This window comes from Chlorocebus sabaeus, chromosome 16 (assembly GCF_047675955.1).
Source record: "Chlorocebus sabaeus isolate Y175 chromosome 16, mChlSab1.0.hap1, whole genome shotgun sequence".
NCBI lineage: Eukaryota > Metazoa > Chordata > Mammalia > Primates > Cercopithecidae > Chlorocebus > Chlorocebus sabaeus.
This window is the reverse complement of record NC_132919.1, coordinates 47868337-47883296: the sequence shown is the minus strand read 5'-3', so window position 1 is coordinate 47883296 and position 14960 is coordinate 47868337. Positions and strand designations below refer to the sequence as shown.

Sequence of the window (14960 nt, the reverse complement as noted above, 5' to 3'; positions counted from 1 at the left end):
CCCAAAGTCACACAGCTAGAATTGGGGCCAGAAGTAGGAGTCTTGTAAATGATGTTTTCGCCAAGATCTCAAGGCTCAATATAACTTGAAAACCCCATGTCCCTAATATTGCATTCGTTTCCACAGCATTTGCTACTCCTATTGGAAATTGCAGAAGGGTACTGCGTCTCTGCAGGTGTGCGTGTCTAGGGACAGGGAATTTGAGAGATTGCAGGATAACACCATGTTCAACAGCAACATCTTGGAATTTCATAGAGCTTGGTTCCAGTCTTAGCCTTGCTCTGAATTAGCTGAGTGATCTTGGGCAAATGCTTTGACCTCTCTGGGCCTCAGTTTCCTTACCTGTCTGATGGAGATTACAACAGCATCACCTTCTGAGGTTGTCTTAAAAATAAAATGAGATAATGCTTGGAAAATAACTGAGCGTGGCGCCTAGCGCATAGGAATTCCTCTGTATGTGGTGGCTGGCATTGTGATTCACTTTTCTTCAGGACGTCTCCTCTTCCTGTCCCCACCCCTACAGGTGGGCTCCTTCTTCATGATCAACCTGTGCCTGGTGGTGATTGCCACGCAGTTCTCAGAGACCAAGCAGCGGGAAAGCCAGCTGATGCGGGAGCAGCGTGTGCGGTTCCTGTCCAATGCCAGCACCCTGGCTAGCTTCTCTGAGCCCGGCAGCTGCTATGAGGAGCTGCTCAAGTACCTGGTGTACATCCTTCGTAAGGCAGCCCGCAGGCTGGCTCAGGTCTCTCGGGCAGCAGGTGTGCGAGCTGGGCTGCTCAGCAGCCCAGCACCCCTTGGGGGCCAGGAGACCCAGCCCAGCAGCAGCTGCTCTCGCTCTCACCGCCGCCTGTCCGTCCACCACCTGGTGCACCACCACCACCACCATCACCACCACTACCACCTGGGCAATGGAACGCTCAGGGTCCCCCGGGCCAGCCCAGAGATCCAGGACAGGGATGCCAATGGGTCCCGCCGGCTCATGCTGCCGCCACCCTCGACGCCTGCCCTCTCCGGGGGCCCCCCAGGTGGCGCAGAGTCTGTGCACAGCTTCTACCATGCCGACTGCCACTTAGAGCCAGTCCGCTGCCAGGCACCCCCTCCCAGGTCCCCATCTGAGGCATCCGGCAGGACTGTGGGCAGCGGGAAGGTGTATCCCACCGTGCACACCAGCCCTCCACCGGAGACGCTGAAAGAGAAGGCACTAGTAGAGGTGGCTGCCAGCTCTGGGCCCGCAACCCTCACCAGCCTCAACATCCCACCCGGGCCCTACAGCTCCATGCACAAGCTGCTGGAGACACAGAGTACAGGTGACAGCTCCTGGGGGAGGTGTGTGGGTGCCCTTGTCTGGGGATCAGGTGGCATCCCCGAGGGGACTAGGGGTCTGGAGTCAGAGGGACCAGGGCTCATATTCTCATGCTGCCTCTCATTGCTTAGGCACCTTCAACCAGTCACATCCCTGCTTTGAGCTCGAATTTTCTCATCTGCTAAAGTGGAAATCATAATTCCTACATCGTAATAGCAGTAACTATCATGTAATAAGCACCTGCTTCGTGCTGTTTGCAATAATGTCTAGCAACTGTTGCACAACGCAATGGCTGTGTGCCTGTCACATGCTTTGCAGGCAAAATCCCATTGGATCCTCTCTACCCATTAGGTGATAGCCTTTCTTAGCATCCTCATTGTGTGGATGAGAACCAGGAGGCTTGGAGAGGTTGCTTGACTCACCCAAGGCTGTGCTGTTGGTGAGGGGCGGACTCGGGGCGCACACTCAGGACTCCCCGTTGTGAGGCTCAGAGAGGAAATGGTGTGTGACTGTGCCCAGCTTCATGCCCCACTGGCTAAACCTGAGTCTCATTGCCTCCGCACGGGGAGACCCAGTTCAGGGAGCTGCTTGTCTGATGGGTGAAACTCCCAGTGTCGTGGGGGCAGTGAGACACATAGGAAAGTCGGGCTCTCCCCAGCAGACAGGTTCACTGTAGCTGCAGCCCACGGCCTGTGTTTCAGGAAGGATGTGGCACGTGGGGAGCAGCGGGATATTCGTGGGGATGTTACGTGGGAATGTGGGCTGGGACCAGAAGGTGCTATCACAGAACCCAGAGCGAAAGGTTTCTATGCCAGCTCCTCCACTACCCTGCCACGGGACGTGGGACAGTCACATGCACCCACGATTTTATTTCCTCCTGTGTAAAAGGCAAGGCTGGGCCCATGATTACTGTCAGTGGGTGCTTACTGACTCCCTCCTGTGTGCAGATGCAGTCAAGGGGGAAATGTTGCTGAGAGCCCACCCAGGGCCAGGCCCTCAGCTGGGGGCCTCCACATCCATGCTTTAGCTGGTAGTCTCTGAGGTTCTCATATTCTGTGAGCAAAGTTGGATTTAAAGGGACATTGATGTCTCAGGCTAGGTCCCTGAGTGTGTGTGCATGAGTGCATCTAGTATGCATGTACGTGTCAATGTCCGTGAAGGGGTCAAGTGTGTGTGTGTGCATGTGTGCATGCATGTGTCTGATGTTTATATGCATATGTAGGCACATGTGCTTGATGTGTGTAGGTACATGTGCGATATGAAGCTCTTTCCTTGGTGTGTGTGCATGCACATGTGTGCATGTGTCTGGCATATGTGTCGTGTGTGAATGTGTTTGTGCACACATGTGTTGGTATGTGCATGTATGTGTGCCCATGTGGTGGTGTGCAAATAGTATGAGTGTGTACACAAGTGTGTGCATCTGGAGCACGTGTGCAGGTGCACGTGTCTGGTGTGGGTGTGTGTGCAAGTGCACGTGTGTGGGCGTGTCTTAAGGATCCCTTGGAAAGTGCTGCTCAGAGCAGTGTTTTGCAGGCCTGGCTTCTGGGAAGGGGAAGGGGAGTGAGGCTCCTTGCTGAAGTCGCCTAGGATGTAGGAGCTGTCCAGGATCTCAGAGGACATCCAGGCCACCTCTCTGAGCCCCAGGACACTCAGCAGTGACTGCCAATGAAGTGCTATTGACATCAGGGCGTCTTGTGGGTCAAGACTGCCCACCTTGCAGGACATTCTACACCCCAGCCCACTAAGTGCCTGGCACCCCATCACTGTAACAACCCCAGACTCCCTGACTCATTTTACACATACTTGAAGGGCAGGGTAGCCCCAGGTATGAGACTCTGGAGCCTCTCACCTCTACTCTTCTGTTCCAGGTGCCTGCCAAAGCTCTTGCAAAATCTCCAGCCCTTGCTTGAAGGCAGACAGTGGAGCCTCTGGTCCAGACAGCTGCCCCTACTGTGCCCGGGCGGGGGCAGGGGAGGTAGAGCTCGCCGACCGTGAAATGCCTGACTCAGACAGCGAGGCGGTTTATGAGTTCACACAAGATGCCCAGCACAGTGACCTCCGGGACCCCCACAGCCGGCGGCAACGGAGCCTGGGCCCAGATGCAGAGCCCAGCTCTGTGCTGGCCTTCTGGAGGCTAATCTGTGACACTTTCCGAAAGATTGTGGACAGCAAGTACTTTGGCCGGGGAATCATGATTGCCATCCTGGTCAATACACTCAGCATGGGCATCGAATACCATGAGCAGGTAGGGGTGTGGCAGAGGCAGGGCTCCTGCCAGCTGCTTTTCGCCTGGGGCTGGGGCCTTCTACCTCCCTCCGCACCCCTCCTCCTGTGCTCTGCTTCCTCTCCGTGCTGCTAGCCAGCCTGGCAGGGAGGAGGGGAGGTGGGTGATGGAGCAATGCATGGAGATTCTCTAGAGGGAATGTTTAAAGTCTCTGAGTATGGAGGTCACCCTGGGCAGGCCACAGGGTATGTTCTACCCGGCAAGGCTTCTCAGAGGAGCCTGGCTTTGAAGGATGTGAACAAGTGGTGAGCGTCCGCACGTGGGGAGAGGCGCGTCCCTGGGAGAGGTTTGGGTCTTTGGAGAAGGTATAGTGGGGAGTGGGGGTGTTGGAGGCTCCCTGGCATCCATCTGACCCACTAAGTCTGGGTGTGACTGATTGGAGGCAGGAGGGGCCATGTGAACGGGGTGCAGAGGGAAGGGTGGGTGCCTGCGCCTGGGTGGAATGAAGGCCTGTTGGGGTCAGGGAGGGAGGCTGTCCTTCCTGGCCTCCCGTCTGGGAGCCATGCTGTGAACCAGGGCAGCTTAGGGTGGATGAGAGTGGCCAGCATGGCAAGGGGATTGAAACCATTGCGTTTGAGGAATCGTTCTAAGAACCGGGATGTTTAGTGAGGAGGAGAGAAGGCTCAGCAGGGACAGGCAAGCTGTCTTCAAATATTTGAAGGGCTGTCATGTGGAAGAGGAAGCAGGCTTGTTTTGTGGGGCTGATGGCTGCAAGCAGTAGGATCTGGGCTGAGGGGGAGGAGGCTTTTCTAACCCTTAGAGCTATGCAGAGACAGAAAGGGTAGCCTGGGGGACCCCACTGATCCCCCACCATGAGCTGAGGCTGCATGCTTGTTGGGGGTCCAAGCAGGCACCATGGGTCCTCACAACTAGGTTTGGCTCCCTCTTCCACAGGGTTCTTTCCAGAAGTCGCTCCCCCTCCCCCAAGTCTGGCCTTCCAGGTCACCCCTGTGGCTGATTCTTGGAAAAGGAGAGAGGCTAGCAAGCAGGTGCTGCAGTTCATGGTCTGCCCAGGCTCTGCTCGCCTGGGTGTTCTGGCTTCCCTGGGGCAGCACGGAGGCACTGGGCCTTCAGAACCCAACCTTCCCTGGTTTGGAACAAAGGTCACGCACCTCCGCACCTCCACACCCTCCCAATCAGGAGCAGAGGTGGAGGAGACCAGAGGTGTGGAGTGGCTCCTACACCAGCACAGTACTCTGTGGAAGGGGCATCTCGAGCAGGTGGTACAGGCAGGGTGGTACAGGCATGCTGGGAGGTCTGGGTTGAGGCTGAGGGGCACAGGTCAAGCTAGGTCTGGAGCAGACTGTGAGGTGTTCGCTTTTCTGGGGGATTCGAAGCCCCCCGCCACCCCAATGAAGTCTGCACCTGCAATATTTTGAGCACCCAGCTTTTACCCAATACTGCCTGACCTGGCCAGGTGCACCCCTCCCCATCACCATCACCGCACATTGGCGTCCCTTCCTCTAGCCTCCACAGTGCCCCCTCCAAGCAGCCATGAGGTGGAGAGAGCCTGGGACCCTGGCTGCAGTGCCAGCAGGTGGGTGCGCATAACACCACGATGGGCATGTTGTGTCTGGGCTGCGTGGGTGTGGTTGTGTGTGCACATGCCCACTCTGCTAGCCTCCCAGGGAGAGGTGCTCCACTCTGCCAGATTGGTGGTGGTGGGGAGTGGGCAGCATTTTCTTCTTCCAGGACCCAGGTGGTGACAGCCCCTAACCTCCCATTACTCAGGCTCCTTTCCCTCACCCCTTTTCTGGCCATGGTCAGGTGCCCCTCCCTCAGGGGGCACCTCACCAAGCGCCCTCTCCCTACACCTGGGGGGTCCACCCAGCCGCCCCTGCCCAGCTGATGCTGCTGGTGGAGGTTTTGATTGCACTGGGAAGAAGCTGAGTCACACAGACCCAGGGCAGATGAAGCCTCGGCAAGAGGGCTTTCAGTTAAACGTGAAGAAGGACACCCGTTTGGAGAGGAGGCAGCAGCCATCAGTCAGGGCTGCCTGCACCATCTCCTTGCTCAGGTTCCTGAGGAAGGGCGGGGACAGCCCAGGGCTCCTAAGTCCTCAGCAGTGCGGAGGCCTCACTCAGTGGCAGCAGTGTCTGCTCCAGGGAGGGTTTTGTCCCCATACCTGGTTGCTGAGGGCCCCATGGGGGTGAGTAGGAGTCCCCAGCAGGCTGGGCAGATAACTGACAGCTGCCCAGCGGGCTCAGGGGCGCGGAGAGTAAGAAGTCCCAGAAGCTGCCATGGCCCTGTGCTTGCAGGCACTGCGGCGTGAACGTCCCGCCATCTGGGCCCCGGAGCCTGAGCATGCTGGGGGCGGGGGGTTGCCAGGGAAGGCAGCGAGGAGATGTGGGGGGCTGAGACAGAAACACAGAGTGGGCACAGAGAGGGAGACAGAGACACATGGGGGGATGGACACGCAGAGGGAGACAGAGGAGGCTGATGCGGGCGAGACAGAGCCACAGAGGGCAAGATGGAGACGGGGAAGGAGGGCAGGGAAGAGAGACACGCAGGCAGCGGATAAAGGATGTGGAGGCAGAGATGAGCCACAGCAGAGATAGACAGAGACAAATGGTGCCACAGAGACACATGGGGAGACAGAGACACAGAAAGGGAGTTGAAGACAGAGACCGAGTCCCAGATGCAAATGAGGACAGAGATGGGGTGGGATGGGGAGACAGAGACTCCCCTGGAGCTGGCTGCGTGAGGTGCCGCTGTGTGGAGGGAGAGCAGCTGCTGACAGAGGAGGCTCATGGCTTCCCTGCGGTGCCCTTAATGAGGCAATTGTGTCCATTGATCCTGGAATCGATCAGATTGGGGGGGCCCTGAAGAGGGTGTTGCTGGTGCTTCGCCAGAGGAGCCCCTGCCCTCCCTCCCGGCTATCACCGTTGCCCTCCGCAGACCCTGTCCTCTCCCACCATCCCCTGGCTGACTCCTCATTCACTTGTCCTGTCCCCCCAACCTGTGCTATCCCACCATCCTCCTGACTGAGGAAGCACCTATATGTCATACGCCGCTCCACCCGAGGCTGGCCCCATGCTGTCTTCTCTCTCCTGCTTCCTCCACGCCTTAACCACCAGCTGGAGGAGAACTGGCAGGATTGGTTTGTCCAGAGGGCTGGTAAGGAGGACAAGAACCCAGGAGACTGAGGAGAGAGCAAGAAAATGACTTGATGTTGAAGTGTGATCTGATATGGGGCCAGCCTACATGTGTGCCCCATCCGCTCAGGGCGGTACATGGAGCCCAGAACCTTTTCCCAATTCGTCCTTTTGCATTGGAGTTGGACCTAAGCAGTGATTTACTGGTAAATGTTTAACAACCAGCCCTTCTAAAATAATGAAGTCCTGATCTATAGCATTTGCCAATTTCCATGGTGTAAATGCTCCCACCATAGCTGGTTTTAAGCTACCAACACGATTCCACTGAATGTGGGGTTGGGAAGAGACGTGGACAATTGGTCCTCCCAAGCCAGTGAGAAACAGCTCCAGCACACCACTGGGCTCAAGGCACTGTCCTTCTTTTTAAAGAGGTCACAACAAGTAAACAGTCATATTTACTTGATGTGGCACATGCTCAGAGAGGGATGCATGGAGGAGGAGCCCTTAACCCAGACTGGAGAAGGAATTCAGGGAGGGCTCCATGTAGGAGATGACCTCTGGGCTGAGTTTGAAGGAAGAGGAGGACATAGCCAGTGAAGGTGGAGGGTAGGGCACAGTATGAGGGCTCCTGCAGTGGTCCAGGCAGTTCATACTACATCTTCATCCCTGGAAATGGAGAGCAGAGGGCTGGGGAGAGCTGGCTGGAAGCTGGATCTGCAGGACTCAATCAGCTGGAAATGTGGGTTGAGAGGAGGCAGCAAGGATGACACCCAGGTTTCTACCTGGGGTAGGAGCAATGTGGCTTGAGCAGATGTGGGCTGGGGGACGTGTTGCATACAAGGTGCCTGCAAGTCATCCTGACCATATCCAGCAGACTGTTGGAGCTCAGAAAAGAGGTTGCCTTCTCTTCTGTGTCTCACCTGGGTCTGCACTGGGGCCAGACCTCTCCAGGAAGAGGGGAGAGTGCAGGAGTGGGGCCTTGGAGATACAGGAGCTTCCTAACATCTCCTTCCTGGCTCTGGGTCATGGTAGGGTGGGGGACAGGTGCTAGTCTCATGTTCTAGAAGAGGGACAACAGCATGTGGGGAGAGGGGAGCTACATGTAGCCCAGTGGTCTCCTGGGCCGTAGACAGGGAGAGGTGGGGGAGGGACCAGGGTAGACGGCCTTGCAGGCTGAGAGAGGACAGGGCAGGTGATGACTCTGCTCATTGCTCACACTCTGGGGCCGTCCTGTCACTCCAGATACGTGTCCAGAGAGGGTTTCTATTTATAAGTGAGTGAGGTTGGCTGTTCAAGGCGAGAGAAGCTGGGGGTGGGGCAGGGGGAGGTGGTCCAGAGATGCTAAGTATTAACTTTGAAGGAGGTCATAGACTCCTTTTCAGTTCTGCTGAAGGCTGGGGATCCTCTCCCCAGAAAATACCCACATGCATGGACACCCTAAATGTGGCCTTTGAGGGCAAAGGTTTATGGACACCTCCCACCCCAGCCAGTCCCCTGGTCTCCAGATAGAGGAGCCCTGGCTGAAGAGCTGGGGCTGAGGACCGAGCAGAGCTTTGGGGGATGATCCTTTACAGCTGACTGGCCCCAGACATTCAAAGGCTATCTGGTGTGGGAGGGAGAGGGGCATTGTTTTGGAGATGTCTGCTAAGGTGTTCTCTCGTTCTTTTAGGCATCCCCTGGCTCCACGCTCTCCCAGTTCCACAAACAAGGGGAGCATATCCTGTGCACAGCACACTAGAATAGAACACTAGAATATCAGGGGTTGAGAGCTGAGCCAGAAACACCCAAGAAATGTAGGTTCTGGTGGAAAAGTCATTCTGTTTCATGGATGATTATGCCAAATGCCGCAAGAGAGGCTTCAGGGGACAAAGGAGAGCTGCTCAACCCCAGCTGTCCTTTGGAAGGGTTTCACGAAGTTGGTGGCTTTTGAACGGAGCCTCGAAAGATGAATGGAATTGACAGTGGCTTGGGTGGTGGAGGTGGGGGGAGGTGGGAGATAAAGGGGTGGGTAGGAGTGGAGAGATCTAGGTGGAGAGATTAGGGCACATGCACAGGGTGGCACTGGATGCTCTGAAGGACAGTCAGGTTTTCCTCCCTGCCCTGGCCCCGAGTTGTCTGAGCAGGGATTGATGTTAGCCCAGCGGGGCTGAAGGAAGCCGGTGCTTCCCATAGGTGCAGGCTGGGTGGGGGAGGGCCTGGAGGCTATTTCTGTTGTTCAGATCAGAGGCAAAGAGGGCCCCAAGTAAGGCCATAGCTATGGGAACAAGGGGGTGTGGGTAGGACGCAATTTCATTGGCAGGTTCTCTGGGCCAGGGCACCTTAGTGTCTGGAGGGATGAAGGGCGGGCAAGAATCCTAGAGAACCCAAAGTTTCTAAGGCAGAATCCTGATCATGATGGCGCCGCTCGGGAAGGAGCAGGTTTGGGAGAGGAGGTGAGAGGGTTTGTTTTGGATGCGCTAAGTTTGAGATGGCTGTGGGCCATCCTGGGAGGGAGATCAGGCAGGCTCTGGATCTCTGGATGAGAAGCCAGGAGCTTGGAGAGATTGTTTAGTGTCGTCTACACCCCAGTGACAGCCAGAGAGGTAGGAGTGGGGGTGCTGGTGGAGGGAGCAGGCTTAGACTGAACTCTGAGGAATGCTGGCCTGAGGGAAGAGAGGCCGTGAAAGGAGCACTAGGAGGGGGAGGAGGTGGTTGCTCAGGGTCGGGGAAGCCAAGGGAGGCTGGGCTTGCAGCGGGAGGGGCCGGTCTAGGCTCAGCTGCTGCCGAGGCATCCACTAAGAGGAGGGCTGGGAAGAGGGTCCCTGGACAGAGCTGGAGCTGTGGGGCCCAGAGTTCAGAACTGAATGGGTCTCGAGTCCCACAGAAGCTTTCTGCTTTTAGGCAAGGGAGAAGGAGATTGAAGAAGTGATGGATGCAGGCATAACTGATAGGCCAGGGCCCAGGGAAGCCTGGGGGGTGGGGTGGGGCGGGGGAGCGCATCAAAGTGCAGGTGGAGGAACGACTGGCTCCCTTCTAGGAGAGGAAGAGAGACAGTGGGGTGCACAACACAGAGCTCTTTGGAGGAGGGACATGGAGCCCCCCCATATAAGCCTGCAACGAGGGGCCAGGTGGGGGGTAGAGCAGAGTCCAGAAGATTTGAAGCAGCTCCTGGGGGAGAGAGGAGACCTAAGAAGGGAGGAACCAGGGACTGTGAATAAAGGCATGAGATAGCCATGGGGCCACCACCTGCAGGGAATCACTTGTCCAGTCAGCACAGGTTTGTGCCTCTCTCAAGCGACACTCAGCACTTCCAGAGCTGCAGAGGAGAGGAGGAGGGCAAGGGCACTTACCTGGGCTGCGGCTGGGCAGGGCAGGAGCCCTTGAAAGTCTTTGTCAGAAGGGCAGCCTTTATGTGGCCTGCTGGGGCCCACCATGGTCTAGAGGCTGTCCAGGTGGACAAGGCACAGGGGCTGCAGCTCCAGCATTTTATTATTTTTTTATTTTAAGAGATAGAATCTTGATCTGCCCCCTGGGCTGGATCAAGTGGCTTGATCATGGCTCACTACAGCCTGGAACTTCTGGACTCAAGCGATCCTCCCGCCCCAGCCTCCTCAGTAGGCGGAACTATGGGCACCTGCTACCACGCCTGGCTACAGCTCCAGAATTTTAAGTAGCAGGGGCCTTGGGCCAGCCGTCTTGAAGCTGAGTGGGCACCGTGAGTGTGCTGTGCCTAGTTAGCTTGTGTGTTTACTTTCGAGGGCTTTGGGGAGCTGGGAAAGATCATGTCACCTATACCCCAATGACAGCGGGAGAGGTGGGAGTGGGGGTGCTGGTGAGGGGAAAAAGCTTAGAATGAACTCTGAGGAATGTTGCCCTGAGGGGAGAGAGGCAGTGACTACAGCTAAAGCCTCTCTTTGGCATTGCCTCTGATTAGGAGGCCCTGGGGGCACCATGACACCTAGCAGTGTGCCCAGTGGGCAGGAGGGCGCAGGAGGGAGGATCCAAGCTGGAGAGCTTCCAGGGGGCTGGGAAAGACCAGGACCGTGATCTACATGATGAGGCCTGTGAGATTTCCAGGAAACCTCCTGCCACTGAGGTGTTCTCTGACTTCCCACGCCTTCTTGAAGACTTGCCTCCCACTGACCCAGTGACCCTCACTGCCTCACTGCAGCCTGTCTGGGCCCCTGTCCTGGGTGGGTGGGAGCAGCAGGAAGGCCCATCAAAAGCAGAGGTGAGGTAAGCCGAGGAGTCTGAATGGAAGAGCAGAGATTTCAGGGTCAGTGGAGCAGATGGAAGCTGGGGTGATGGCGGCTGGCTGGGGTAGGGCTTGGGCAAAGCAGGAGTGACTGGTCCAAGCCTCTGCTCAGCTCTGGCCAGGCCTGTCCAGCCTCTCATGCCTTCCCTGCAAGAGGCACATCACTGTCTGCCAGAGCTGACTCTCAGGCCTCCTGCCTGGACCGCTGCAGTATCCTAATTGGTTTCTGTCTCTACCTTCCAAGCCATCCACACGCTGCCACCACTGCAGCCAGATTAATCTTCTTAATACACTGCTTTGCACATCTCCTCCCTCCCTTCCCACCCATCCAGGGCTTCAGTGGCAGCGTGATAGGCAGAAACAGGTCCAGCTGGAGTCAGGGAGCAGAGGAAGGCTGTTCCCCCTGGCCCTGCTGACCTTGTAGCCTTCTTTCCCACCAGCCCCTCTCACCCTTTGATCTGGGCAGACCACTTGATCCTTGGTTCTGCAGTGTGCCCTGCACACCCCTTCCCTTGCTGCCCCCAGTTGGGGACACCCTCTGTGGACATCCTCCCGGGCTGTCCTCCCCACTGGCCCACTGACCTCAGCCAGGATTGAGCTTCTGTGGCTTCTAGGTTTTGTCCCCAGTGTGGTGTTTAGTTGCAGCCTTGCAGATATCGGTCCTGCCATGTGTGAGCCTGGTCCTGGGCTGGGGTTTCTCACAGGCTTTCACTCCTTTCTTCTGTAGAGCAGCCTCCCAGGAGGTAGTGTTACCCTGTTTAACAGAAGAGGCCACTGGGGATCTGAGAGGCAAAGGGACTTGCCCAAGATCACATAGGAAGAAAGTCTCAGAGTTGGTGGTACCTTTCTAACACCAGTGTTCGGCACCCAGAGGGCACACTTAGGGCTAGTTGATGGAGCTGCTGTGGGGCTTGGGGAGCCCTTGTGCTGGGAAGTACTGAGCAGCTTACCGCTGCTGTAAGGTGACAGCCCGAGGGGAGGTGTTATGAGATGGGAGATGGAGATTTACAGTCTGCATCAGCACAGACGAGAGACCTGGGGCCTCTGGGTGGGATAAGCTCAGGCTACCTGGCCTCATTTCACAGAAAGCTCCACTGGGCCTTGACATCTGTGGACAGCAGGAAGGATGCAGGCTAGACCTGGGAAGGGACTTCCACAGCTGGGGACAGCCAGTGAGGGGAGGCTGGCTCCAGCCTGATGGCTTTGTGTGCTCTCTGCCTGTGCTCTGTCTGGGTGTATGGTGGGGGCGACGTTGTGGAAAGGGTCTTGAGGACAGAGATGTAGAGCAAGGCACAACGGACCCGGCTCTGCACCTCTCCAGGAGGGCGGTGTGACCTCCATCAAGGCACCACACCCCTCGGAGCCTCAGTTTCCCAGACTGTCTAGGAGACTCACAGCCCTCCCTCGTTTCGTTGTGAGCAGGGAGGAAATGAAATCCCAGGAGGAGGTCTTCAGCCTGGTTGGCCTGTGGTGGTCACTGGCAGATGTTGGCTCCACCCCTGCCCCTTTTCAACCGTAATTACAGCTCCAGTCCCTGGGGCAACCTTGTTGCTAAGATTGTGTCTCAGTGTCCTCATCCTGCATTTTCAGATCGTTCCCAGCCTCCAATTTAGTAACTTGGACAGACCTGGCTATCTGGGGGAGGAGGGCTCTTTTTTCCGTGGCTCACTGGAGGGAATACCGGGGCCCTGGAGAAGATGACGCATTGACCCTTAGTGTTGCAGGGAGACTAGAGAGAGCGAGGCAGGGCCCTTTCCACCCGCATCAGGCTGCCCTGCTTCTCCAGGCCCGGAGCCACTTGGCTGGGCAAGAGAGGGGTTCCAGCCTTTGCTGGCACCGCCCTTGACAAGGGCCAATGAGGCAGGCCTTATGGGGCGGCAGGCCTCGCAGGAGCCCAGCATCATCCTTCTCCACGAGCCTCTCGGCGGTGTGCAGGAGAGTGAGGTGTGCACGTGACCACGAGCCGTCGGTACAGACTCCTGAGAGCCCTGTCGATAACACTGGGGAGTGAAGAGAACAGTCTCCTTCTCCACACGCAGTAGCAGCTGGACTTTTAGAATTCACTGATTGAGTAAATATGTGACATCAAAAGCTACTGTCTTTTCAGCGACTTTTAAAAGAACATTTCATTAATTTTTATTTTTAGCAGCTTTTTGGGGGTATGGTTTACATGCCATGAAATTTGCCCATTATAAGTGTACCTTGGCTGTGTCTTCACATTGAGTTGGTCTTTATTCCCAGAGCTCTGTTGATTTGAATATAATTTTATCTACATTAGAAGACATGTTGTGTATCCAGTCCACTGTGTGTCTGGATTCACAAGCCCCTTTCCATCACCGTGGCTTGGTTCCGAATCCTGACTGTGTAATATTCTAGGAGTCAGAGGGATGTGGGATTGGGCCCCACCCCAGCTCTTCCTGACCTGTGACTTTGAACTGGTCACCCTCCATCTCTTGGCGTCTTTTGCTCCTCTGAGACTAGCATGGCAGGACTACTGTGTGAATGGCATTAGGGGAGGTGCATGGTGGGCCAGAGAACCTGTAAGACATCATACCTGTGTGGTCCATGTTCATTTTAATCTAATCCAAGGCCCGAAAACACAGCAAGTGGCAGAGTGACAGGGAGGAGGGTTCGCCGACTCCTGCTCCCTGGCAGACCGGACTTGGAAGCACAGAGAGGGGATCCTCTTGGGCAGGCGGGGTCTGAGCCTGGGGCTTTATGTGCATTGATCCCGGCTCCGCCCCACCTCCCATACTGTGCTCACGCTGGAGACACTTAATGGCCCTGTGTGACCTGGCTAACCAGGTCAGGTGGCAGTGCCTCCACTCACAATCCATGGAGCAACGACTTACTTGGGATCTGCTGGAGCAACAGGCTCCATGCCATACCGGCCCCCACGACAGCCGCTCCCCCTCTGTACAGCTGGCTCTCTGCCTGCCTGCTGGCCCTGGCTCTGCCCCCAGGCCTGTCTTTGTACAGTCTGAAAGTTTAGCTCCCTCTGAGTGGCTGTTGACCCTGAAGCCCCCAAATACCCCTCACCTGCTAGTCAGAAGCCCCTTGTTCCGAGTCTCTCCACCTCCCACCCAAGCTGGCCACACAAAGTAGGGCCATTAGGATACATTTGTTTGTCCCCAGGCCTGGCTGCGGGCTTGGTTGGGCAGCTGGCCAGATGAGGCAGTGAGAAGCAAGGAGAGGTATCTGATGGAATGAGGGCCTCATTTGATTGTTTCATTAACCCAAACTTTTTAAGCACCTACTATGGACTTGGCCTCTGTCCTCCAGGCCAGACACCTAGTTTGTCCAGACATCCATCAGGTGGACAGTGGGGTCCATTGAGCCAACCATATCTCTTCTTGCTTCCCCAGCCCTCTGCCTGGCCACACCCCTCCCTTCTTCAACCAGAACCAGGCTTAGGTTGCTCCTGGTCCCCCCACCCTGTGCCACCCCACCCAAGCCCTTGCCTGGGGAGACTCCACAAACCTTCGGGCGTTCAAGGGCTGCCTCTCTCCCAACTAAGCCTTTCTCTGTGTGTTCACCCCTCACCTTCTCTCCCCTGAACTCCCAGACTTGCTGCCTGGATAATTTATTTAAACTGAAGCATTTAAGCCCTGTTGTGGTTATTCGGCTGTTTTGTGTGTGTACAACGTGTTTCTAGCAGACACTGAGCTCCTGGGAGGCAGGGCGTGTGGCTGGCATGTTTTTGCAGCTCCTTTAATGCCTAGTGCATTGCTAGGCACTTCATATTGAAAGCGAGGTCACTAGTGAGCTGGAATGGCAGATGAGACAGGGTTCGTCATTAGTCCTTCTGAGGACTCTCTAGGGTGCATCCTCGGTCCCTATCCCAGATTCGGGTAGGGAGCATGAAAGGAAATACCTCCAGTGTTTCACATTTGGCCAGAAAGGTTGCAAATCTTGCTGAAGGTCACACAGTGAGTGACAGGATAGGTTGTCTCGGGCTCAGGCTGGTCTCCTCACCTGTGATAACCCTTCCTGGGTGTCTGGGTGTCTCCATTCTGCCTATCACCATGTGTTCGACTGGGAATG

The 14960-nt window shown here is 56.3% G+C and overlaps 1 protein-coding gene across 22 annotated transcripts in view; it reads left to right on the top strand.

Moving 5' to 3' along the window:
• Positions 1–14960, top strand: part of CACNA1G (calcium voltage-gated channel subunit alpha1 G) — a 67075-nt gene that overhangs the window by 14751 nt on the left and 37364 nt on the right. For 21 of the 22 annotated variants that reach the window (XR_012088820.1, XR_012088819.1, XR_012088818.1 and 18 more), the window contains exons 8-9: positions 524–1307; positions 3172–3548. Coding sequence is in view for 17 of the 22 variants with exons in the window: in XM_008011493.3 (XP_008009684.2) it covers positions 524–1307; positions 3172–3548 (1161 nt within the window). In the remaining 5 variants the exon portion in view is untranslated. The remainder of the gene's footprint in view (positions 1–523; positions 1308–3171; positions 3549–14960) is intronic. The other variant, XM_073004947.1, reaches the window with a different exon arrangement.